This window comes from Thunnus albacares, chromosome 4 (genome assembly GCF_914725855.1).
Source record: "Thunnus albacares chromosome 4, fThuAlb1.1, whole genome shotgun sequence".
Taxonomy (NCBI): domain Eukaryota; kingdom Metazoa; phylum Chordata; class Actinopteri; order Scombriformes; family Scombridae; genus Thunnus; species Thunnus albacares.
Genome location: NC_058109.1, coordinates 11949305 through 11977238, shown reverse-complemented (window position 1 = coordinate 11977238; position 27934 = coordinate 11949305). Strand labels below are relative to the sequence as shown.

The 27934-nt window shown below is 38.0% G+C and overlaps 2 protein-coding genes across 3 annotated transcripts in view; one reads left to right on the top strand and one right to left on the bottom strand.

The window, feature by feature from the left end:
• Window positions 1–27934, bottom strand: part of LOC122980554 (adenosine receptor A1-like) — a 719840-nt gene that overhangs the window by 346882 nt on the left and 345024 nt on the right. The gene's annotated exons all lie outside the window — the stretch shown is intronic.
• tafa3a (TAFA chemokine like family member 3a) overlaps window positions 1–27934 on the top strand; it is a 104665-nt gene that overhangs the window by 64847 nt on the left and 11884 nt on the right. For both annotated transcript variants that reach the window (XM_044348696.1, XM_044348694.1), the window contains 2 exons: window positions 26116–26265; window positions 27083–27207. In XM_044348696.1, the coding sequence (XP_044204631.1) occupies window positions 26116–26265; window positions 27083–27207 (275 nt within the window). The remainder of the gene's footprint in view (window positions 1–26115; window positions 26266–27082; window positions 27208–27934) is intronic.

Genomic DNA, 27934 nt, shown 5'->3' with positions numbered 1-27934 from the left:
TGCTTCCGCTATCGTACAAAACTGACAAAAATACTTGATTTCTAAACCAAAATTGCACGGTCTTTTTTAATGTGGTTTTCTGGATTTTCGTTGGGAAACAAAAAAAGGAATAGATCACGTGATTTCGTTTTTCGTTTTTGGTTTAAAATGAAAAAAGGAAAAACCCCTGTGACTTCCGTTTTTGGTTTCAAATGCAAAAACAAATTAGCCTGATGTCCGCAGATCTGCCCGATGTTCAATCCAAAAAGGAATAACGATAAAATGAATTGGCAAAAAACAAAAACGGGCCGGGTTTGATTGGTTTTGCGTTATTTGATTCTGACATCAAAAACCGTTTTTTGTTTTTTGTTTTGAAACAAATAACAGATTTACCGTTGTTTTTGAATTACAAATGAATTACGAATTATCCGATGATACCCGGACCTATTTGGACGCTCACTTGTTGTTAGGACATGGTGTTATTTTTCATTTTAGCTTCACAAAGTAAAGCAAAACAATTTAAATTATGACAGATTTTGATCTAAGCTAAAAGAACCCACATTCTGTAAATGTTCTACCTCATTATTCCTCATCAGGAGCTTCAGAATTTGAGCTCTTCCACTTTTCTGGCTTGTAAGGTTCCCTGTAATACAGTATATACTATATCTAGATCTCTGTTGTTGTGTGATAGCAGCATAATTAAAACCAGATTTTATCGTTTAAGAAATATCACAGAGCTTTTTATCCCAGGAGGATGATGAAGAACTTGTCCATGCTTTTTACTAGTTTTAACTAGAGAAAGGAAACAAGACTATATAAAACCTGTGCTGAGGTTGTTACACTGGCTTCCAGTGAATTTTAGATTGTAAATTTTAATGCTTGTTTTTTAGGCCCCACATGGTCTGGCACCCCAACATCTCACTGATTTTTTTTGGTCTTAATTATTTCATTTTATTCCTACTTTCTTAATGGTTTTTAACTCACATGTATTGTATGTGTTTGTTTTAATTGTGTTTACTTATGTCTTATTTTTTTTCTTGTACACTATCCACATAGTTTTTGTGGTTGCAACTTCCGTCGTACCTCCATGCTCTGTGAAGCACATTGTTCTTCCACATGGAATGAAATGTGTTATATAAATAAAGTCTTGCTTGCTTTGCATACATCCGCCCGCTGCACAATCCACATAGCAGGTCAGCATGGAACCCTTGCCCAGGGATAGCATGACATTATACTAAGCGGCGGCTGAGCAGGTCACCCCCACCCTGGGGATGTGCTGGGATGCGGCTGCAGAGCATTCGTCCTGACATTTGGAGAGCAGGTGGACGACACAATGGTGGACGGAGATTGCGAGTAGAGGGAGATTGAGATGGAGATGTGGAGCTGTTTGAGATGCACTGTGGGGATGACAGAGGTCAGCTCGCCCCATCTCCCGGTGGCAGCTACTGAGATTAGAAAACCATCAAACGTCCTCTGCTATACGCATCTGAATGGCAGCTGTATAGATGAGCCATGAGTGGCTGTGTGTGGCCTTGGTTGTATCCTCTGTGTGTGCAGTTGTGTAGCCAACTGAGGGGAGCAGGGGGATAGTGTATGTGCTGAGAGAATGTCAATAGTTTTATTCACATTCTCAGAGGAAATCAAAGTTCACTCCTGAGCTTGTTCTTTTTATCATGTGTGTAATGTTATGGTGATAAAAACAGATACAATGTAGAGTTTAAAGGGAAATTCTGGTTTTATGCAATGGAGGTCTTTTTGTAGTTTTTGTCATCATTCTTATTGGTAATAGTAACATTACACTCATCAAATAAATGGTTGAGATTTGGGTCAAATTTGACTTTTGTCTAGTTTGAAATATATCAGGTCCTCTTCGGGAAGTTGTGTGTACAAACTGTACACTTTTTCTGTGCAATGATGCATTGATTACATTGATTACAGACATTTTAGTCTCGCTCGCTTTCAGTTTTACCTCCAAATATTGGTTTAGACCAACAGTTCCTAATCTTTTTTGTCCTACCCCGCAGCCCTATCAGATAGTAAACATTCATTTTACCCCATTGTTAGATGGGACAGCCTCATCAATATGTTCAAAAGTTCTTCACGGCAGAGAAAACACAATGGGTGCAGTAAATTTGTGGCTGCGCATGTGAATCCACAAAAGACACAAGTCACAAAGTGATTCTGTGATTCTGAGTCTCTGTTTTAAACTTGGTCTCTTTTCTTTTTTTGTCAGTAGTTAATGACTTTTCAAACGTTTATCCATTCCTTTTACGGATGTACGAGCAGAAATCCAAATTTCCTGGAATTGTTAAAAAAACCAAACCAAACTGTAATTATAAATCTTTCAGTTGTACCTTTTGAATCCCCTTCAAAGTGCTATCCTTGAGATGCAATACACTTGTCCCATTGCTAGAAACATTTCCTGTTGTCATCTTTTGTCACTGTGTACAGAGCCTCCTGCAATTCTTCCTGGATTTCTTCCACGGTGGTGAATCATCTCCCTTTCAGTCCCAATTTTAGTCTGACCAAACTGTAGGCATATACCTAGTGGCAAATCCGATAACTGCACCCTACTCCTGTGCTATCAATGGCTTCCAGGAATGTTTGGGTCCCCCCTTATCTACTCGTCTGCTAATTCATTTTCATGAAATCCCAACCACAACAAGACTTTTATTATAACTGACTGATTGACGGCATTCAGCCCAGTAGCTTGAAGGTTACTTGTTACAATATGTATGATAGTTCATCAAACTAATTTGTAATGTTATTAGTGAATTAATTTTCCTCCTTTACAGTAATATGTGGATGTATATTTTTTTTGATAAACTGTCTTGTTTACAACCTGATTGTCTGATCACAATGCTACCGTGTTTCTTGATCTTAACAATTAACATGATGAGCACAATAAATGATAGAAATGATCGCCAAGATTACAATAGTAAGAGCCATGTTGGAATCACCAGTAACCAGAATTTTACTTTATTGTCAGTGTTTCCACTCTGCCTGCATTGTAAAATGTGTCTCAGTGTTTCATTGTGGCAGGTATATGACGCATACTGTGCCAGAATCAGCATATGCCAGCAGTCTTCTATCTCCATTCCCTCTCTAATTACAGCTCAAATGTAAACCCATTATCCCTCGCCACATTATGAGTTACCTCTAGCTATTCTGAAACTCAAAGAAATGAGGATTTTTGGATTTTGATAGAAATCGAAAGAGAGCCTGGTGATAACGATTTGAGCTGATGAATGCAATTAGTGGAGAAGTGCTAACAGCACGGCGGTAATTGGGTCTTACAAACTAAAAGCCTGCCCTTACCCAGCAATTAGAGCAACCTCCTTTAAAGTTAGTCGATTGTATTGCTGTTAATGGTCTATGCTTGGTTGAAGCTTAGCACGAGGAGGTACAGTCCTCTTTCAAATTGGCCACGGCTACGTTCCTTATCTCAGGGTTTCTGTGCTCTGTTGAAATTTTAATGTGTTGAAAAATTTTGAAGTGATTAATTTGATAGTGACGGTGATTCACTGCTCCACAGACTGTGTGATATGAGAGGCAGTTTGATGCTTGTTGCTACAAATCATTAACTTTTGAATTAGTAACTTTGTATAGTTTATGTATCATAGCACCATTGTTCGGCTCTCAAACATATTATTCTCATGCTTTGGTAATATTGCTATAATATTAAAGAATTGAGGAGAAAGCTACACATAATTCAGATGTAACTTTTTATTTTTTAATTCTATGAGTTAATGTTTCAGCACATACTGCCGCCTTCTGGGTGAAAACTACAAATCACCTAACTGACATACACAGTATATTAGACAGATGCTTCAAATCAGTGAGCTCACAGGGAAATGATCATGAACAGAAAGGTCTGTATTCCGCAGGGAGGCCATTCATAGACATTTGTTATTATTCTGCAATATTTATTCTGCCTTTATTGTACCTTAAATTTAAAACATTTGCTTGATGAATATTTAGAATTCACCTTTGTTGTTTCTTTCCTTGACCTGAAGTGTTGTATGTGTAACTCGGATGCATATGTTTTTTTTAAACCTATTGCTTACTTTGTCATTTTTTACTGTTTTTTCTGTTTGGTGCTGGTTTGTAGAATATGGACCTATTAATGTCGGAGGCCTTTCATGGTTATGAATGACCTTTTTTATAGATGAATCCTGTTTGTAAGCAAGGGTAAACAATCCGCCATCCAACAAGTCCTCCAAATTAAACAACAAAATACATAATTTGTAACTACTCTTTAGGACGACACATTGAACTGTTTTCTGATATGACAACCTTATCAGCAGCTTGACATCATTTGTCACTGGTTTCTGAAACTGCTATAAATTACTGTTGAAAAATAAATCAGTTTTCTGATCTGGGTAAGCCTTGTTTGAGTTTAGGCACAAAAAGGGTTAAAAGGTCCTGTGGTCCCAGTTCCATTCGTCGTCATGGTTACGATAATAATAACCATGTGATTAAGGTTAGGGAACAGCAGCATTCATGGTTTAAGGACATGAAGGTTGATTTTCAGTTGGAAAAAGGATACAAACAGCCATTTTAAAGTAATTTGCTCAGGACTGACAAGAGTCAGTTACTATGGCAGCTACAGTAGAGGGTTTTGTCACTTGAACCATATTATGTTTTGGGGGATTTGCTGACTGATTAAGGTAAAGGATAAGGATTTCATTTTTCAAGACAAGACATTTGTCATGGAAATCCTGTAGAACCTGTTACATGTTGTAAAGTTTATGATCTAAAATACAGAAAATTTCCAACTAACTTTACTCCAGTTTTAGCAGACAGCTACATATATTTTAGCTTTGGAAAAAAAAGAACTCTCCAAGCATCTCCTCATATTTTGTTTGCATGATTAGCAGCGTACCAAACATCCAATCAGAAACTGCTAAAGACCGAGCAGCCTGCCAACACAGGGCTGATAGTGAGCTGCAGCCCTGCACATATCTTGTTAACTTCATACTCTCTGATGTTTCCTGGCTATAGACTATTCCTATGTTAATGTTATTGGTTTGTCAATATGAATCACCTGTTGTAATGATTATATGCGGCAGCAGTCCGGTAATTTGTTTGTTGTCCTGCAGGATAAACAAACTTTGAGCTTACCCTCTTCCCTTTAATGTTTCTGTGTAAGCACCAGCTGTAAAATAGGTGTTCAGCTGTTCAATTCTTGTCCTGTATCTAGATGCAAAGGAGAAGAGTTTGGTCATCCTCTCATTCTTATATGGGTCATATAAGAGTCCTAAATTGATATGTTTATATACAAAAGGTCACATCTAATTTAGGGCAATTAACACTTAACTTTGTATAAAACTACAAAAAGATACAGTTCATTTACCATGGTCTCTTAATGTGTACAGGAAATATTTACTCAGAGAGGTTGAGAAAAGGTCAATAGACGAAAAGAGTCATACAATAAATTAGATCTGAGGTCATGACTTGGGGGTTAAGTGGGTGCTCCGACTGTGCCAGCACCATGCATCCTCAGTAAAGTTTAGATAGATGGTGCATGTTTTGCTTATGAATAATAAAAAAAAATCTCTTTTTTTCCAGATTTTGTCAGTGAAGTGGTAGCATTGTGGAATTGCAGATTACACATTTGCTCCTCTGATTTCTACTTTCATAGAATATTTCAGGCTCACTTATATTGAATGAGCTGCCGTAGGCTATAAGAATTGTATATGTTAATGCTCAAGTTGAGCTGTGTTATGCTAAACGCTCTACAAATGATTTTTAGTGGAGTGTTTTCTAGAGCGGCACAAACACAGCATATATCTGTAGAGTGTATCATTGTGGTTTTAATAGCTTCAGAGGAGCAGACAGGTGTGTTTGAATCATGACGGAAACAGAAGCTGGCAAGTGCAGTAATACTTAGAGAAGTCTGGGACGTGTTAGTGCAGAACCCATCAAATGGAGGACAGAAAGCGAGATAGACTTTCCATTTATTTAAATTTCATGGGAAGGTTTTTAAATTCAAAGGCCATACTTACACGTAGCAGCATGACCTGCAGATCTTTTTCGTCTACACCATCGAGTCCACTACAATAGCGCATCTTACCCTAAACTACTGTAGTGCATCAAAGTCAATGTACATTTTCACATAAAGCAGATGAACTGATAGTCTGAGAAGATTATCTGGTAGTTTAAGAGGTTTTACAAATTCTGTCTTTACCACAGTGATTGACTCACAGACTGATCTGTGCTCCCCCAATCTTATCAAACATTTGATATTTACAACCTGATGTCTCGACAGTTCCTGTGGTGCACAGAGATTACAGACTTCAAAGAGCACAGACCACCCGCTGACATTAACCCGAGTTCAGGCAGAAAAATCCTAAATAAAATATAGAGAGGCACAAAAATTGTTACAAAAGGTGAAATTGAGGTTTGATCATTTCTTAATCACTACTTAGAACATGAAAGGCCTGAACTGTGAATACTAATATCCAAATCCTTTTAACTCAAAGTGCCTGATTGGTAATCAAGTCAAGTCAAGTCAATTAATTTATAAAGCACATAAAGAAGAACAAAAAATATTATGAATATGCTTTATGAAGAAGTTAAACCTTGCGATAATTGCTAATTGATTCAGGGCAGTGGAAACCAGCTCGTATTAATATCACCTTTTAAGTTGGTATGGTGAACTTGTTAGCAAACAGTCGCCTATTTATAGATCCAGCAAACACAGAGCCACATCAGCATTCATTTTGGAGTTGTGTTTCTGCCCATCTGATGAATGTAAGTCCAATATTCACTATACTTTTAGCTCTGTTTTGGTCTTCACCAACTCCTGATGGAAGCAAATCAATAAATATGGCTAAATATGGCTCTTTTAACTGCTAAATGCTTCACTATGTTCACTAGCTAGTCGCTAACTTGTCTTTCTGTTGCTTGGTGCTGAGCAGGTAGTGTACAGTGGGTTTTTAGGGCTTTTTAGCTGAAAACAGATTCCTGCTGTGACTGAAAACAAGGCTATGAAAGTGGTGAGAGTGAACTAAAACAGTAATGTTGCAGGCCAGCTAAACATTAATAAAATACTCTGTAGAGTTGAGGGGAACTGCAGAGTTAGATGGTAATTATCTATGGGTTTCACATTACACATAGTCTTTTGATCCATTGTGATTATATATTAAAAAAAATATTATAGCAATTTTTAATAAGCCGTTTTAATTTAATTTGTTTTTGGTATGTGGTACCTTTTAGATAAATAAATTCTAAGCAAATGAATATTCCCACAGCTTGCTTTGAGACTTGTTACGTGCCTGTCATGATAAATTGAAATTCATCTTAAGGATTTTCTTTTTCTTTCTGAGGGCTGGTTATTGTGGCTCTGCCGTCATGAAGACCAGTGAAGGCTTTTCAACAGTTCGACATCTATTTCTAAATTGGAATATAGTATTGAAAATGTCTGAGTATATGTCAGGAAACTTTAATGTCCTCTCTAAACGCTAATTCCCTGTACTTACTATTACAGATTTACAACCCCTCAATCAGAAATTTAACACATTTTCCTTAGCAACTGCCCCCTGAAACCATTTTCCATGCAGTTTGATAATATAAATACTAACATAAATTTATGAGTGCTCATCTGTAGTCAGGCAATGTTGGGAAGGGAGTCGAAGAGAAACTCGTCAGCTGTTCAGCCTTGGGTAGTTTCCTCTTTTCTTTTAAAGTAATGCTACGCTATATGGCCTGGTAGTTATTCACTAGAGGCTGGATACTGACTGAATAAAGTGAAATATAAGCTTCTAAAATGCAGTCTATCAATTGCTTGCCTCCATCTTCCGGCTGCGCTCCATGACTTTTCGCCTTCTGGCTCACATCTCCTCAAGAATGAAGTGCAGTGCCGACTGTCCACATCAGACCATAAAAACAGCAACCGAGGCTCAACATCAAGTTTATGTGAATGGACTGGGGCATAAAATGTAATGGGTGGAACCACTGGTGTTCTCCAGAAATGGCTTTTTTAAAAGGTTTGTCGACATATTTTTCAGCAAGATGGTCTATTAAAAAGAGGAACATTTATATTGAGCTGTCAGTGGGTGGACCGGTCAGATGCTCCTTTAATAGTTTCTCCAGGCGGCCCGCAATTCAACCGGGGATCAGTGCCTATGGATGCCTCACCACTAACGAGATAATATTGTTTTCCAGGGTAAGGTATGATTCAGAGCACCTGGTTAAATATACCTCTCAGTTAGCAGCATTGTTAATGTAATTACATGACAGTTTGATTTACAGGAGAATAATCTCTGATCCTCAGCTATGGTGTGAAGCAAACCATTCTGCTTATAGTCAGACTCTGCTTGTTGCTCTACTTTTAACGCCGTCTGTCGTCTCCTTCGTCTAATGAAGACAGATCTTCAGTGTGCAGTTCAGATCATTGTGGCTCTGTCATTGTTACAGAAATGTACAGTTTAACTGGGGACCCTCATCCCCTTTTAGTTGAACCAATCCTCTGTGTTTCATGACACTGTGCCTGTCACTCAGCTCTGAAAGGCATCAGTGGAATCTGCTCAAGATGAAAAACATGGGAATCCAGTTGGAGAGCAGAGATGGCAGCCGTTTAGAGCAGACATGACATCCACTTGACAGATAACCAGCATGTGTGCATGTCAGATGAGAGACCAGAGACAGGAGTAGGATCTCTCTGGCTTCTCTTTTGTCTGCTGCCTCTGTGGAGCCCAACACAGACATGGTGAGGCTGGGCATGGAGCGCTATTGATTATGCTTTTAGACAAGGAGGAGCAGCGATTTTGAAAGTGTGGCGGTTCTAGGGGTGGGACATAAGCACCACAACCCCCTGCCTTATGCCCCCATTCCAGTCTCCACAACATGCCAAATCAAAATGAATACCATCCATTTCTAATACTATAGTTGTAATCTCTGCTTCAGCTTACAATAAAATAATTACAGAGACCATATAACTGTAACAACTCAGGAGAATCATTATCCTACTTCCTTATATGCTGTATATAATCAATATCTTCAAATAATTGGTTTAATAACATTAACAATTACAGGTTCAACCTGGAAATGTATTATGTTGCCCTCAAACTTAAAGAGTCCTCTCTGAATCCATGGACTAGTAGAACTGAAACAGTCTTCAAAGAGACAGGAGCTAAAACTGCCTATTAATAGACAGAGGCTGAACTGAGGGGCTGCATAAAGGTCCAGCATAAGATAAATAAGGAGTTTTTTGAACTGTGAATCATGAAAAACTAGTGGAGTCCACAAATACAAATATAGAGCTGGAAATGAGCATAATAGGTCCCCTTTAAAAAAAAAAACTGCCATCAGCCGTCAGTTCCTCTCCAATAGCCACAGGAGAATATCATATTCTAGACAAAGATTGACATTCTGGACACAGAGGTAACTTGTACTAACTTCCTGCCAAAGTCTACCTAGCATTGTGGCTAATTAGTGATCAACTTAACTCATGATTAGCAATTAGCATGCTAATAAACATTAATTTGGTTGTTAAAACTTTACCATAAGGCAGGCAACACATTTCTATAAGACAGACAATGTTACACATCTTAAATATGAATGCTCACCTTTGTCTAGGACCATTTAAAAACCACAACAGAAGTAACATTATAAACAAAATTTGCAGCTGTCACAATACCCATAACACCTGCAGCTGTGACACGCCTGCTTTTAGTGCTTTTTGTGTACATATACATGTATATGTGTATATATATATATATATATATATATAAAAAATAAAATAAAATGAACATACCAAAACAAAGAGAGGACTTATTCATACCAAGATTCTTCATCTATTTAATTTACCATTACCAGGGATTTTGGACTTATGTCAGGTTTGACAGGCCTTGTGGACATAAGTCATAGCACTTGCCATAACAATCTCCTTAAAATGTATGTGTAAAATTGAAAAAGCTGTTCTCTTGCCTTGCCTTTGCTGGCGCATTTTCATGTTTCTTGGTGCAATACCACCGCCAACTATTAATAAGTGGAGTAGCGTGAAACTGCCAGCAGACATGTGTTATGTGTTGCCCATGTGCTTGTGGCTTACATGTGTCTTTGTGCACCTAAATGAGATACAAACAAAACAGGGACCTGCTCATAAAAAAACACTGCACCATAGCACTATCAATGGTCAAAAATTCCTCAGGGTACCTTTAACAAAGTGTTGTACAGTAGCAGTTGCAGCATATGGGATGCAAGACTCAAACCTTAGTCTCCTGTGCCTTATGTGCCCAAATCATCCAACCTGACCTCCGCTCTTTTAGGTTGTCACATTTCCTGAGTTGGAAAAACATTTCTAGTAAAAATATTCCAGGAAGAAGTTATATTACCAAAACATATTAGGCAAATCAATTTAGTATACGTGATAATTAAGTTTTATTTACTCAGGAATTCCACTGAGATCGAGAGCTCTTTTGCAAGAGAGACCTGAGAACTGATTATATCACAATAAGATGGTTCATTCACATCATGATCACAAAACAATCATCATACACACGAAAAATATCAGCCTGTGAAACTTCCCTCAGAGAAATAATGGCTGGGATACACTGCTCTTGCACTGCTCTCTTGCTTTTCATTTCAGCCCCCATGTTAACAGCAGCCACACAGCCCACATGAGATGTGCCTCTGCAGTGGCGCAACATCTAGAGATTTGGCGTCTTGCCTATTTTTTCAGAGTGATGTGTATGGTTCTCAGCTAAATTAAACAGTGAGAATGATCTGTTACTAGTCATATTGACATCATACCAACAACATTACATCTTTCACTATAGTTTCAATGTCTATATCTGTAGAGTCAGTGACACATTGAAATTCTTTTCTTGACTCCTGCTCAACTTCTGTGTTATTAGTTTGAACCAGGACCCCTGCCTGTTGTTTTACCTGCTTTTAGATGGAGATCTGGTGTTGTTATTTTCCTTATTTGTTGTCAGTTAGATTGGAGGTTTGTTTGTCAGAGTGTAGAGGGATTTTCTTCACTTGAAGCGGTGACAGCGTAGGTTTAACTTGGGGAATAATCATTATAATCAATAAATAAAACCCGTCCTGTGTGAGGAATATATGTGGCTGACACAGAAATAGCCCCTACGAGACCCCACCATGCCTGTCGGAGAGAAAGCCGCCTCACCTCACCACGTCACATATTTATTTATTTTTCACAACTGACCACATAATTCTTAACCTTTTTCTGTCTAAACTAAATATACTTTAATTTAAAAATCAAATGATATTAAACATTATATTGTTGATGGCCATTATCAAAGTCAATCTCTATTTAGAAAGATTAGGCTGGCAGTAGCAGCGCCGAAGCAGCAACTGCACACGTGCGAGCCGCAGCAGTTGGCACGTGCTGCTCAGGCAGAGTTAGGCAGTGTGCCCCAAGCAGAAGTGTCTTTGTCTTCAAGCTGTTTTGCAGTTCAATCCAGTAGTAGGGTGCATAGTGCTGGAGTTTGTACAAGGAACCTTTAACCTTTACGGGGGGGTTTGTACGAGGAACCTTTATCAGCTCTGAGCTCAACTAAGGATAATAATTATCTTGATTCAGCTTATATAGCCGAGAAATGTACGGTAATTTGCAGAAGAGAGGACTGACCATGAACAACATTGCCTTCTGTCACAAATATTTCCTTTCATCTGTCTGTGACCTTTACCTGTATGTTTCTTCTTAAAAGAGAGGGACAATTGCAGCACAGTGTGCAGTAATGATACAAGTTGTTGTACTGTATCTCTAGCTGTGCCCATGTAAGATTAATAGTATGGCATAAAGTAATATTGCCATTAGAAATAAAATAGTCTTTCTTCGTGTGGATGGTATCATTTGCTTATTACGATTATATAGGAAACTTAAAAAACTGAAAAAAATTCTGTTTTTATATTCACACAATGTAATATTTGAGAGGTTTTATTCAGTTTTGCTGTATTGTCAGTCCAGTTGGGTGCAATTAAATTCCCAGTAGCACAGAAAACAACTCAAAGAATGTTGTCTGACTATGAATGAGGAAAACAAAAATCCTATTTTGTTAACTTTCATCAGAATGCTAATATCAGGCCATTTTGAAAGCGGTTTTATTGTTTTTCATTATCTTATTATTGCACAAATTAGAGAACAGTGTAAGAGTCAAGATAAGAGAATACAGAGGTATTTTGCAGTTTATGCTGCTTGTAAAGCCAAATGAGAAGGATAGTAAAAGAGATCTCTAATTCCTCTGAAAAATAAAACTTTCAGACAATAGTTCACATTCTTTGTTACATTACAAATTTCTTTATGTCAGTCACTTCACAGCAAAGTCCAAACAAGCCAAAGTAAGACACTTCTGCTGGCGTCTATATGGTAATTAAAGATTTTACAGTCATATTATTTAACAGTTACAACATAAATGAGTGGCCTTCATGTGGCATACTTTAAAATATTTAGACAATATTTGTTTCAAAATCTGTGCCTAAAAATAGAGGCACTCAGGGACCATCTGCCCAGACTGCACAATCCTAACTTTCTTATTCATTTTCAATAATACTGAATGTTTCCAGATCTGAATGTACATGAAAAGGGATAGACAATCATGGGATACATGTGGCAGACTGCCCTCATTGAAGTACTTGCAGTAGATCATGAGAAAAATGCATAAAAATACCCTATGGTGTACTGGATCTTGCAATGTTAAGATTATGAGATTTTGAAAAATGCATGTGTAGTATGATACGCTAAAGGCAGCAGAAAATCATATGTGATCAAATGAGAAAAAGACTATGATGGTTCTTTGATGATGTGCCTGAACATCCTTTATTACATTTTCAGTGACTGTCTAGAGAATGAGTAACCGTGTCAAGACAACACTTTCTTTGCAGAAGGCTTTGAGTCTGTGTATATGTCTTTTTCTGCCTCTCTGCTGCTGCTGCTGTCCCTGGATTTAATAACTTCAGTAGCCTTTCACTTATAAGGCTGTATGATTCCTTGAGGGACTCCAATTGATCAGTCAGTGGTGGGCCCTAACATCGTGGCAGCCAGATGAATGGTACTGACATGGACTTCATCTAAACCACTAAAGCATACACTCGGGGAATGTGAGAGCCCACTCATCTGTTTCTATATTCTTTCTCTCTAAAGATAGTCCTCAGTGAGTAAAAGATTAAAAAATAAAAGAAAATTTTGCTCTTTCTACCAAGAAACTGACTTTAGAGAATAAAGACAGATGAGCAAGCAATACTTGTGCTTTACTTTAGTAATTGTAAGTCTCCATGCTATTCCCATGTAGTGTTATCTCAAAAGCTTCACATTGCAGCTGGTTTGGTGTCTCTCACTCAGGAATAATAAACCACTTAATACAATATGCACTGCAATCATTGCCTTCCAAAATGACAAAGTTTGAAATCATCATTACAAAAAGGATTAATATGGCTGTTTTCTCATCTGTCAACCTTTGGTTCAGATTTGATTAGGTTTAGACTGCTAAAACTATTTGGTTAAGGTTAAGGAAAGATCATAGTTGTGGTTAAAAGAAACCAGTGTTGGAATGCAAACAGTCCAACCAACCATCCACCCTGACTCACTGTTACTGGAAGTAGTACTACTTTATCCTCTTTCCACAGTATTTTTAAATTGTGAATCACTGTATTCCCTCAATGCCCATGTATTGCAACACTTCCAGTAAAAAGATGCAGGGTGCATCTGTGATTCACAGAAAACCTCCTGCGCTGCTTTTGTGTTCATGTCAAAGAGCAACAGTGAACACAGCAGGTGTCAGTGTGGTGCAAAGCTTTGGGTCTGTCCTGTAGGTCCTGAGGGCTGCAACTGCTTCAGCCCCAAATGTTTTGATCATAGCCCTGCATATTTCTGGTCCTCAAAACTGGTACTTTAATGTAATAGAGTGGAACTTAACATGGAGCGACAGGGGGAGGGAGGAAATATGGTGCTGCACATAACAAGACGCATATAGGCCATTTATGTATTATAGGCAGGAAACACAATCCAGCAGTCTGGTTGGAATAACAGATCGTTGCGTTTAAAGGCTGATCAGAAAAACACTGCACAAGAGTTTGTAATACTCTATTCTGGAAAGTTATCACCCCCGAAAAGTATGTGGTGAATGGAATCGTGTTTGCACCCGTGGTCCATGTGCAAGTCCACATTTGTCCGTGGACGTGGAACGCAGGCACACACACATACACACAAACACACACTTTTTGGCCCCTGCACTTCTGAAATGAACCTGGTGCCTGTGCCCTGACCTTCTTTCTAAGAAGTACGCCAAGCTACTTCTGCTGTAAGTCGTGACAATTTATTAATCACACAGCCTTAAAAGGTAGTTGGCAGATAATAAAAACATAAGTATTTGAACAAACGATCAATACTATCACTTTTTCATCTCAAACAGCTGTTTTTGAATGACACCAAAAGAAAATACAGAAAGTAGTCCGCTGGAAATCATTGTCGCTGTTGTAGTGAACTGCATAGCATATCATATCATGTCAAATTCACTATGTCAAGTGGTTATATGCTACATTAACTACAGTGACTTGATGGTTTCTGTTCAATTTAAGTCTTTATCAGTTGTAATTTTTGGCCCTTTTGTAAACACTACATTGATAGACTGTCACCTTATATGATGACTGTGTTAGCAAACAGTCCCGTATTTACACATCTAACAGATACAGAGCAACATTAGCATTCATTTGGAGCTGTCTTGGTCCACCTGGCCTATATAAGTGGCCTACAATATTTACCCTCCTTTTATCTCTGTTTTTGTCTCCACCAAATCCTTAGGGAAATATTCATCTAGTTAGTTGCCCATTTGCACTGAACATGTCAATTAGTGCCAAACTACAGCTGAGGCTGAGGGTTTTTGTTTGGTTTGTTTTTTATTTTTTCATCATAAACCAAAGTAATGGACAAATTAAAAGTTTGACACAAAGGTCTACATCAAATTAAATGGCAATCCATCCAATAGTTATGGATATATCTCAGTAAAAAAAACACAAATGCTAACCTCTTGGTAAAGAGAGGGAAGGAAAAGTCGGGGGTCACCAAAGTCTTTAGGATTCATCCTTTGCGGACCATGAGTGCCTGTGAAAAATGTGATCTTAACTCATCCAATATTTGCTGAGATATTACAGTCTACACCAATTGGACTGACCAACCGACATTGTAAGAGTTTAGAGCCATGCTGGCTAAACTATTGATCAGTGCAGCCTATGTTTTTTTTTTTGGAAAGCTGCTGGAGGCTTGCGGCCCTTGCCCTTATTGCTCCTGTCAGAGTCTGCATTTCCTGTATCTCTATAATGGAGGAGATGAGTACAATGTTATCGTGACTAATATTCATATGGGAATTTCTCTTCAACTAAATTCCTGCTTCTCTCTTTCTCTTAGACGTGGGCTTATTTCTTGGGTCTTGCTGGGCATGATTGTCAGCTCAGCAGGTTTACAGATGGTTTAGAAATGAGTCAGTCTTCTCTGAATACAGTAATCCAATTAAACATTGGTCTTGTGAGATTTCTCTATGCATTTCTCACCAGGCAAGAGGAATGAATGTTTCATAAACCAATACCTCAGTATGTCTGTGGTGTGTTTGCTGTCACTTTAACAGTTATTTTTCATGTGGCCATTTGAATTGTTTTACCTGGATCTATTTTTAATACCCACTCACATTTCCTTTTAATGAATGCTTTGGCTGTGTGAAACTGGCAGCAGTGGTCCTTTAGCATCACAGGCACAGTTTTACCTGGAAAATATGCTGCAGTTAGTTGTGTTCAGCATGTAGGGGCTTTTGAGTCCACTAAAATGGGTTATCAGCATCTGGAGCAAACAGCATGATTTGAATCATTATTAATTCATAGGGTGTCTTTATTGTAAGGCCTACAACCTCTGTTTTTATGGCTGCTGCTGTTTCTGCGGTCTGGGCCTGTGGCCAGGACGTGACTCTGTTTCCAGTGTTTTGATCTACCTCTGCAGACTGAAAAAGGCAGCACACTGCATGAGGCCAGAGTGAAACTGAAAATACACACTGTATATTTTGCTCTCTGTCCTCTGGCAAAAGCCTACTGAGGCTGGACTTGTTGCATCATGCCTCAGTGGATAAAGAAGTTTGTTTCCTGTCAGGCCGATACAACTGTTCATGTCAACAAGGTGGTCAAGAAGTAGCATTTGATTTGACGTTAATTCAACTGAACATTTTTGGGCACTTGATTCGGCCTCTCATGATTGGTTACCAAAGTCTGTCAAGTGTGCTTGTTTGATCTCCGCACTCGGTGTTCAGATAACCAGGTTCTTGATTAGTTCAGCTTTTTAAGTGACTTGCTGTAAATTGCTGTGCAAGGGCTTAAATAATTGTTTAATTATTAAAATGTTTGAGCCATAATGTACTTCTGTAGTTATATTTTTTCTTCCGCACAATCTCAGCTCTCACAACAGGTGTTAGGACGTGTACACAGCTGGTAGTTGTATAAATACTGTAAGCGATTTGGTGTGTGTGATTCTATGTGTTTCTGAACACAGTTATTAATAAAAAAATCATGTTTTACTTCATTTTCTGCCCTTATCAGCATTTTTGTTGCTCTGATGTCAGTAAATCAGCATCAAAGTGGTGAAGCCAACCATGAAATAGTCTTATCTGAGTATTTTCCTGTCTGAGGTTATGTAACAGGCCATTGACATTCAAGACTTTGTGTCTTTCTTCTTTTCATCATGTAGCAGTTTCTTAATTTCAAATATTTATGTCTACTGAGCACCTTGAAGAAGACTCTTGTCGAAACAATTCAGAAGAATTATAGAATGCGCATTATCGATGATCTTCACTGTTTCTTCGGGCTGCAAAATGATACCCTCACAGTTTGTTTTAATATGTGGATCAGAACCTGAACCCATGTTTTTTTTTATTGTATTCTAACTATTTGTAATGATATTTAAGTGGGAGTGCTCAAATTAGTGTCTAATTGAAATTCAAAATGTTTTGTTGTGATATGGATTTATGAGGATGGTGGTACTGATATGGATATTTAAGAGTAAAAAAATCATAAATTATATCACTTGATATTTATTTTTTAAACATAAACACAAAACAAACACATACTGTTGACAAAGATCCCTTGAATTTGATTATTAAAGATATACACTGGGTTATTTTACAGCTGAAAAACAAATTTTTTTCTAAACTACCTCAAACATATGTTGGTCTTACAAAAAGAGAGCAAGATATTGTGATTCAAGATGTATTCAATTATCGCTCAAAGACAGTTGCAAAGAAGAGTCCAGATCCATCCTCTGTCGTTTCTTAGCCAGAGAATTTGAGGCTCTCCTTTCACTATGAGAGAGTTACAGAATACTAAGACATGTAATTGCTTATGTTGAGTCACTTACCTCCCTGAGCTCAATCTAATAATTGATAAGTTAGCTAGTCTACTTTTATTGCCAACAATTCAACAAGTCCTCAGAATTAATTGACAAAATATGTCATTGGTCCGTGCATTCCAAAATGACTCATATAAGCATTTTCTGATCTGACTTGGTTTGGTTTAGGTACAAAAAATGATTTGGTTAGGTCTAGGAAAAGAGCATGGTTTGGGTTTATATTACTACTTCCTTAAGCTTAGGTGACCTTCATCATCATGGTTTCAATAATGACCACTTGCTTAAATGGTCATGGTTTAAAAAAAAAGAAGAAAGTGTTCACTCTCAGTTGTAAATGGTAAAAGAACCACCATCTCCTGTGTTTCAGTCAGATGTTTTGTTGACCCATCCATCCACCCTGACCTCCTCACTATGCAAACTTTATAATAACATCAACTAATTTCCTCCTTTGCTCCCATTATAATTACTGTGGCCGCTAGAGGGCTTCTGTCACTTGAATGTAAGTATGTGGTTTTGGGACGCTTGTATGAACGACTGATCCTGTCATTTTTTTCCTACTACATAATGGATTTATATTTACATTACGTTCTTGAAGGCATTCTCACTTTATACCAACAACAGTGAGATGAAACAAATGTAACACTAAATGCTCTGTCATCTCTGATTTAGGATGTAAACTTATGTAAACATAAGGACTGCTTTATGAAGTTAAGTAATTGCTTTTTTAGGTGGGTCTGTCTTTTGCTTTTTTGCAGTTTGCTGTCCTGTTTTAAAATTGGTGTTACCAAGACATTTTGTCTTATATTGAGACTTCAAACATTGTAAAACAAGACTGAATTCTGCCAGTGCTGTGAGCTATATTTTCCCTGGTTTCATAAATGTTCAAGAAATCAGCAATTTTGGTAGACATCAAAATTGCTGCATTGAGAAAATTACTCTATTCCAGGAAATTCTACATAATTTTACCCCCATTGAGTGATTCTTTTAAGGATTTAACAATAGACTTATAACACAAAACTGGTGTTCAGATGGAGATTATTTTACATGGTAACTCTTCAATGTCATAAGGACAAATGACAGATCCTGTGCATCATACTTGGCACATAAAGTATTCGATTCTAGTTTGCTGCAGTCAGTCTCCTTGTCAGCATTAGAATGAACAGAGTGTTTTTGATGTGTTCTACTGTTGCGTTTCTATTACTGTATCTTGTGCTTGACTGGCCAGCTGAGGCTGATACACCCAGTCATGCAGCTGACAGTTGGAACAGTGTGTTGTTCTTGATGCCTCCCTACCTGCATGTTAGATCAATTGTTTGATTGCTGTAGAGGCTCAAAGGGACCTGTGGCTTCGTTCTAACCCGCAAGATTAGTTCTGTGATAAGGGCAACAGGAGAGCACTTTACTCAATGACTGGCAACAAGTTTTGGTACAAAAAATAAATGTACAGCGCTGCCCCCAAAAGGTTTAGTCTCTAGTGGAATATCTCAAGGACTTTCTGAGCTGGGACCTGATTTATTTTGAGTCAGGACAAATAACATCCTACTTTTAATGTATGTGTGGCCTATCAGTGAATTTTTGCAGAGATCAGCTTCAAAACGCTGTACACACTAAAAAAAAAACACAGTGTCAGATTGACCTTGGATCTTTATTCTAGTTAGTGGTATAATTTTTTAAATTGCATATATCTCATATTCAAAAACAACACATCTACGTATAATCAGTGCTAATCATGCAATCCATTAAGGCGTCTTTATTATTTTATTATGGGTGAATGTGACCGGCAGTCATTGAATTAAATAGATTTTTTTTAATTTTTTTTTTTTTATCCCTGTTGATTTCACAGATGTGTCTTGCTGCCACCTTTATGTAACAGTTGGGAACAAATTAAAATAATGTGAGACATGTTTGTGAAAACAAAATGCCCACCAAACGCAAAATGCTAATTTACCCACTAACAGATTTTATAAATAAACTCAAGGGAATTTTTTCTCTTTTTTTCTTGCCCGCCTTTTGTCATCATGTCAGCAGACTCTTCATGAAAAACATGATATCAAGTCAAAGAGAGTGCACCGGGCAATGTGGCAGGTAAAATAGGCAAATTGAAAGGAAAATGCATCCGTCAACTCTTTCTATTCGTGTCAGAGGATTCACACATTGCAAAGTCTTATTTATAAATGCCCTATACCCTCATAAAAGTAATGGCAGGTTTATATTTTCTGCTTTTAGATATTCCACACTATTCACCATGAACTAATGTTGTGTAGTTCACAGTGTTTGACACACATTAGTTTTGTAAATGGCATAACCTGCCAGAAACATTATCTTCTGCCAGTTATATTTAATTAACACTGCTTGAGTTTAGGTTAATCTTTTGGTTTTAATACAGTCGTTATACCTCACAAACAAGAGCCACATACAGCATGTGTTTCTTTTGCACTATTGTGGCACAGGGATGAAACAATAGGACCAAACTGATGTTGTCTAATTATAACCCAGATGACAGTTTTTCTGTTTTAGTTTTAATGTTGTGAACACAAAAGATTTTTAAATACAGTCAATGTAGCTCTTTTGTCTCTTCTGTTTGATTTACATATTGTTATATTTGGTTAATGAATTCCTCCAGTTCATTATAGTACAAATTTCACTTTTATGTAAAGCTGCTAAATATATAATTTGTCACTAAGATGATGTTGGCAACCATTTGAGTCCTCTGTTGGTCTGTTACATCAGCTGTCACAACAAACCCGTCACTTGTAGAGCCCATCTCTGCAGAGAGCAGAGGAGGAAAAATACGCATGAATCAACCCTATCACCTAAGAAGAACATTGATGTTATGCGATTCTGCAAAACCCTGGATTATGTTCAACTTTTTCTTGTTCAGTGCCAAAAAATGCTTATTTTGACAGCCTCTGTGTGTATGGCAACTAGTTTCCTACATTCTCTCTATGTGCACACTACTTCTTGCACTGAACTTTTAAGCTGCTCGTTAATCATGAGGTGCAAATCTTCCACCCCTCCCCAAACAATGATTGTCCAATCATATCTTAGCAACAGTAACTATACCGCACAAAAGCAAAAAATGTAACAAATAGATTAAACAGTGTGTTTGTCAGCTCTAACGTAAACTGCAAATGTCATCATATCTGGCTAACTAGCTACCTACAATGGGCTAGTTATGAGCCCATCATTAAATAACTTTGTTACATTTGTTTGTGAGGTTACAGGTCAGCACATCCACTGTAATATTCCTACACTGTGTGGAAACTGGTACTGGATAATAGTCAGTTTGGGATAATGTTAGCTACTCTGTCCTGCTGTTTGCTGTATTTGACACTCCAGCAACCCCAGTTAACATTGGACAACTAGTTATGAAAGTTCAAGTAATTTTAAGTTGTTTTTTTTAAGCCACTCTGGTCATTTGGTCAGTGATGCTCATCTGGATTTGAACCCGTAACTTTGGAACTGCGATAGCTAATTTTAATTTAACTTTACAAGATTAGGGAATATTGCAACAAGAAGCTAGCAAAACAAATGCTGGCAAAATTGTTTTTTTGTTTTGTTTTGTTTTAAAAATTGTAAATACATTATAATATTTATATTATTGAGGTAAATGTGAGATTATAAGTACAGGTTTAATGTTCTTTTAAAGCTGACAAAATAGGCACTCCTCCATTTTCTGTACTATTATATTAAAGCTGATAAGTATCTCTTGTCTGGGTGTACAGCAGATGTTATAGGACAAGGGTAGAACAAGGTTTTCCCCCTCCAGCTCTGTGCAGGTTCTGGGTGCATATTGGCATTTATCAGTAAGGGATTGATGAATATGATTGGAGAGCAGAGTGCTTTGCTTCAGAGTGGTATTGATTGGCTGAAGGTTGGGCCTCATGCCAGTTCTCATTAGTGGTCTCTGTCCTTTCACCTTTCTTTGTCTCTCATCTCTCTCTCTCCTGCTGACGTGGGTGCCGCGTGATTCTAACTGATGACAGTCCTAAGTGCTTTAATAGAAATGTATTGATCACAGGTGTTGTGAGCCATTTACACAGCTGCCTGGATACACACACAGAGCACACAGAGAAAACAGGCATTCTCTCTCTTACATGTATGTGTTACACTTCACGACTCTCACACTTGGTTGCTCCCAGTAATTCCAATACAGAGCTGGTGTGTACAGTGAATTGGGTGACAGGGTGACAGGGTGACCCTGGTGGTTAGACAGACCATTTTACAACCAGAGAATCAGAGGTTCAGTGGTCATCCCACCACTGTCAGGGTGTCCTTGAACAAAGCATTGAGCTACTACCTTCCCCAGAGCTGTAGCTCATGAATGTATGCTCTTATATATGTTTGACTGGAAGAAACAAATATGATTGTGTTTAATAGGTCGAGTGAATTTTATAAATAATGAATAATTTATAATTCAGACAATTCATAAAAACGGTCATTGACACTTAATTTATTTCTTATTTTTACTAGTCTTACTTTTCATACTTTATTTTTAACATTCCCTTTTCAGAGTATTCACTGCCCTACTCATTAACTCATAATATATATAGTAGTTTGATGTCAAAATCTGAACAACTAAATTGTAATTTTTCCAAGACAAAGAAAAAAAAACCCAACCCAAAATAAAACTTAAATACAACATTGTGCCTATATAACAAAAATCTGATTTGAAATTAATGGGAGAGAAATTATTTTGTAACCTGAGGTTTAAAGTTTATTCTTGTCCTTGGAAACTGCAGATGCAGTCTTACTACAGGATCCAATTGGTACCTGTTCTGTAGTTTTTGGTCATATCATATGATCCAGTTTGCCCAGTTTCTATGGAAGTGTAGATATTGGATTTTCCCATTTTTCTGAGCACTTTCCGAGCTGTTTTTTTTCTGCACATCTACAGTGGCTGGAAAGTTAATGTTCAAAGTTCATTTTTGATCTTGGAACCAGCAGTTGAGAAAAATATCAACAATATCAATCTAAATTAAAAAAAACATCTTATTTTCTTACCTTTTAACCCATATCATTCCAATTTTACATCAGCCAAGTTCCATGTTTTTTCAAAATTATCCTTAGTGTTTTGTATTTTATTAGTTCCAAGTTTCCAAAAATTATACTTTCCAAACAGTATTTTTTGTGACTTGCCTCAGTATTGTGATTTTGATATTTCTTAATCTTCATTTATTCAGTTCTATTAAAGGGGACCCATTATGCTTTTCGTTATTTTCAGTCATATATATATATAATGTTACAATGTTAGATGTTCATGTTAAACATGGCCAACGTGTCATATAATGAGGTCAATGTATGTAGAAGTAATCCCTGTAAGCAAAATCCACTGGCCTCAGACTGCTCTGAACGCTCGGTTTCCAATGTTTTTTTCTACTTTCAGCCTGAGCTGATGGGCTCGTGATGGATGTCTTTACATAGTCATTTGCTCCGTTCACAGCAAGCAAGTTCACTGCTCCACTAACATTTTTCCATTACACAGCAGGGCAAAGTAAAATAAGTTGTTTACCTGTTGGAGGTGTGCTGGTCATCTGCAGCTCTTCATCAAACATCATCATCACTCCTTGCATTATTACTAATTGATCCGCTGGACAAAGAACGTCAGATATCTCTATATGTAACTGTTTCAACTGGTTTTCAGTGCCACTAATGAAGCTCTACTTATTCGGTAATAAAAGTCTCCCATTATTTAGTCATTTAAAAGCTTTTAATTTGAGGCAGTAAAGCAAGAAATGTTGGGTTTGCATCAGTGGCAACTTAACATGGCTCTGATACAGCTGCCCCTCGGCAGGCTTCTGGTAAGCTGGCCAATCAGAACAGAGTGGGAAGGGGGCCTTAAAGAGACAGGAGCTAAGACTGCCTGTCAGAGACAGAGGCTGAACTGAGGGGCTGCATAAAGGGCCAGTAGAAGAAAAATAAGTTTTTTAAACTATGAATCATGCAAAGCCACTCTAGTGGAGTCCACAAATAAATATATAGCACTGGAAAAGAGCATAATAGGTCCCCTTTAAGCTTCAGTCTCTGCTTGCATTGTCTTTCAGACCTAGTATATAGTAACAACAGCTGCAGTCACACAGTTCATGGTTGTTTCCTCTCATATGGATCGTTACCAGCTCGGGCTGACCACCACGCCCTGCTCCCTGACCTCTCATCCTGTCCACACTGCATGGTGGTTTTGGGTCCAGCCTCAAAGTCAGTGACCTTGGCCAGCAGTTCCAGTTTTAATCAGCAGTTCTCTCCACACGGGCAGCCCCAACCAGCCGTTTCCTGCACCTTAATGAGTTGAGAGTCCCAGGCCAGACCCAGCTGCGGCTCGTACTATAGCTTTCTTTCCTCCTTTTCATACCATAGCCAAGTGGGCATAGATACATCAGACCTACATTCAGTGAAGCACATCACTGTGCAAGTTTAGCAGACAAGTCTGAGGGTTTTTTAAAAGGTTTTAGTGTGACATCTGTTACTTGACACTGTCTTTTTTAAAGTTTAATTTGATTATAATGGAGGAGTAATATTTTCTTATTGCATTGCAGTCTTGATTTGTGATTTGTAATGCTACCTAGTTAAAATTGAGAAGAGCTTCTAGACACTGACAGCAAATGCATGTCATTTGTTTTCCCTTTTAATCGGGTGATTTACAATGATTGTCTTTGCTCATTGCACCCAGTGATTGCCTATATTGTCCACATCTATCTTTTAAACAAAGTTTGAATATTCTATCCAAGCTGTTCCAACTTTTGAAATTAACTTTGACCAAGGGGCGTGCTGGTGGCTTAAAGATAATCACATCAAGGGCAAGGAGCCTGACCTGTTTTTGCATCAGTAGGTTTCTGCTTGGTGAAAAGCACTCAATCGGCAATTGTTGTCTTGCCTTTTGTGTGAATGTGAATAACACCTTATTGATTGGAGGCAAAATGTTTTTAATGTTGTAGATGAGATTTCTGGATTGCCAGCTAATGGGAAGATGGAAGCTCACTGCAATCTATTTTCAAGTCAAGTTCCAAATTGAAAATCTTTACAGGCATAATTAAGGCTTATCTGAAAGGCATGTCAAAACTTTTCAAATGCTTTTTTTATTTTTTTCTCACCCATCCAATCCTGATTGTTAAGTGTAAATACACAAACATGCTTAGAATGGTGATGAGTCTATGCAGAAAAGTAATGAATATAAAACAGAGAGCAGTATTGATGTTTGATCCAACTTAATGGCAGTGAAAACAGTGTCTGAGTAATTGATATTGTAATATTCTTTCATGTAAAGAAGCAGTTTCATGATGTTAATCAAGTCATTTTCTAGAAGTATGTGTATTTTTGATGTTATATAAGTACATTATCCATATCCCAGTGGAGAAATTCTCTTTTCGTCCTCTGGTTGGGGTGCAGGGTCACTGGATTAGCTCAAGGATATGCCGACATGTGGGGCTACACTGGGGTTCAAAGCCGCGGTCCTCCACCTGGGGGGATGACCTGGATTTCAAGTAGCCATTGTGTTATGGTGTTTGAAGCAAGACTATGCTGAGAAATTACTCAAATGCCCTCGTAGGACTCTTGTAATACCAAATGGAGGCATGGAGGCACACCACTGAGTAAATCTTGTTCGACCTTCTGTAGCGCTAGTTTTACGGTATATACTGGATTAAAGTTTTACCACCTACTTTTGCGAGCATCACAATAGACAAAACATCTCACAATCTCTCTTCCTCTAAGATGCATCTATATTGAACATTTTCGAAGCACTGTGTACTCTATACTGTGTGTGCAGAGTGCGTGCATAATGACTGGTTGGTGGGGAAGGCTCCCATATATTGAACATTCAAAGCATGAACATTGGAGATTCATACGAGGCATGAGTGGTGTAGTACTGTAGATTAATTTATGGGATGGTTGACAGTAGACCTCACCCATTTCAAACCAATCCTTTGCACTTTGTTTAAGGTCACAGATGTTAGGATTTTGTATGTTTGTAGTATTTATTTCTTACAAAGATTTTACAAGCCATTGTGTGGGATTATTTTATTTCAAAGTCTCTGGCTGACACTGTCTAGTGACAGTGATAGTGATCCCATGAAAAGACCAAAACCAACAGTAAATGGATCCTGTTAACAAGTATTGTCTATGTAACCAAAGCCTGATACAGTATAGTTTATTCTTCTATACCATAGACTCCCACTGTTGTCTAAAACTTAAAATCACAGAAATTAACCAAATCATTGCACTCGGTGACATGTTCCTTTATTATTATGAACATGGGCAATGTAGTTCAGTTTGAGTCAATCCCATATACATCGTTCTGGTGCTAATATTTAATAATGTGTATTAATCCACAGCTGAAAATAGTTCCTGGCAAATGCACCATTTACTTTTTGGTATGTTTTGGTAATGTTTGCTAAAAACTACAGTGCCCAGCTGTTTTAGAAAACGATTTACCCTTTTAAAAATATTAAACTATTTATATTTAAGAGCTTTTAAATATTTACTGTTGAGCTGTTGCAGAGCTGTGTGCCACAAACATGGTGGGAAAGCCAAAATGTATTGAGATACTTGCTGATACATCTTCATTTAATTTTTTTTTCATGGATGTTGTACAATATAAACAACATAAAAATAACACTAACATTAACACCTAACACAAAATAAGAAAAGCTGTATACATAAAAGTCTTAAACAATATGAACTAACCACATACACGCTGAGTTATTTATTGCTATAATGTTGCGGTGAGAAATATCAAGAAGAACAAAATTACCTTTATGCATTCTCACCGTTGTGTATGTTTGTGCTTCCAGTTCATGTGAAAGCGGGAACCTGCGAGGTAATTGCTGCACACCGATGCTGCAACAAGAACAAGATCGAAGAGCGATCCCAGACTGTCAAATGCTCCTGCTTCCCTGGACAGGTGGCAGGAACAACAAGAGCGGCTCCATCTTGTGTAGACGGTATGCCAGGCTTCTCATTACAGTTTTGGTAATGATTTGAGACCAACTTCTGATTAGGGTAGAAATGCAGTATGGTGTAAAACTGTCACACCTGTCACTGTGCCTCTGGTGCTCATTTCAGTGATTATGTGGGTATGAGAGGTTTATTGTATGAAAGAAAAAAAAATACAGTGTTGAGATTTTCATGATCCTGCTGAAGTGTATTACAAAGCCTTTATCTTCAAAATCAAAACACCCAGCAGTTCATTCATTCATCCCTTTGTCTGTTGTTGAGGCGGTATCAGTTCAGCAGAGTAGACAGAAGGCCAGGTCATTTAATATCATGTCAAAAGTGGCCTCTGTTACAGGTGAATTGATCCCCAACTCCTGTTTTCACTCTAATGGCTCTGACAGGGGCTTCCTCGATTTTGACAGTTTTCTTTTCACTTTAAAAATGTCAAGGGAAGCTGTTTCTCCCCTGTAGGCCTCCTCAGAGGCACTTAAGACCTTGACACGCCAACCTCTGCTGCTCGTGTTATTACCCCTCTCACATACAAACATTCACCCACCTCCCTGCACGCACCTGCTCACAACACTCACCGGCTTGACATTGACCCACGCCCTGTAATTCAGCCCTGAAAACACACCGGGGCAGGACTGACGGGTCTCCACTGTCAGCCAGAGATCAAAAGACACTCTCTTCAATCACTGTGATGTGTATAGAAACCGAAAGCGCTTGTTGTTGCTTCAGCCAGGGCAGATCCAGGCTACACTTTCAAACAGCATGTTGTTAATTGCCTCCAGTAGCCTTTTTATGATTTTCTTTCTTCTCTCACAGCATCCATAGTTGCACAGAAGTGGTGGTGCCAGATGCATCCCTGCATGGATGGGGAAGAGTGTAAAGTGCTGCCAGACCTCAAAGGATGGAGCTGCAGTACAGGAAACAAAGTTAAGACAACAAAGGTTGGTTTCATTCATGCACGTATATCTATATTTGTGGGCAGATAGCAGATATTCTTAAACAACTGTGCTTAAAAGTAGTAGATTCCTTAGAGTGTTTACATCCAACAAAATAGACTGCAAGAGTCAGGCCCTCGGATAGCAAAACATGACCCTATAATAATGGAGGAGTGCTTGAAGTTTTTGAAAAAGAAAGAAACAAAAGGCTAAAGAGCGCGCTGGAGAAGTTGCTTTTTACTTGAGAGCACAGAAGAGTAGGAGGCAGCAGGAGAGGAAGATGTGACTCACGGGAGAGTCAGTGAAGTGTTTCTTGAAGGAATCGGCTTACAACAGGAGGAAGGGGTGAATAAGGTTCAACTATCTATTTAACTACATCTCATTGTATTGTGCAAGCCTAACCAGAGTCAGTTTATTGTATTTTATTTAAGCTGCTACTTTAGCAGACCCAAATCAAGTAATCTGCAATCTTGGATCCCATCAGCTAATTGTTGTGGTGGGAACAAGCAGTACTGTGCATTATTGTTAAAGGCAAATAATTCTCCTCAAAATACAGAGATAATGGTATATTTTTAAGATGTTTTAGGTTTAGTAAATATTTTGGTTAATATGTCTCTCCTTTATTCTCCATCGTAAATGTTTACCCTCATATCTTCTAGACATTTTGTCAATGATACTTATGCCTGGGCCACACAGACAGTGTTGCTGCGTTGGCGCTGCTACTGCCAGCCCT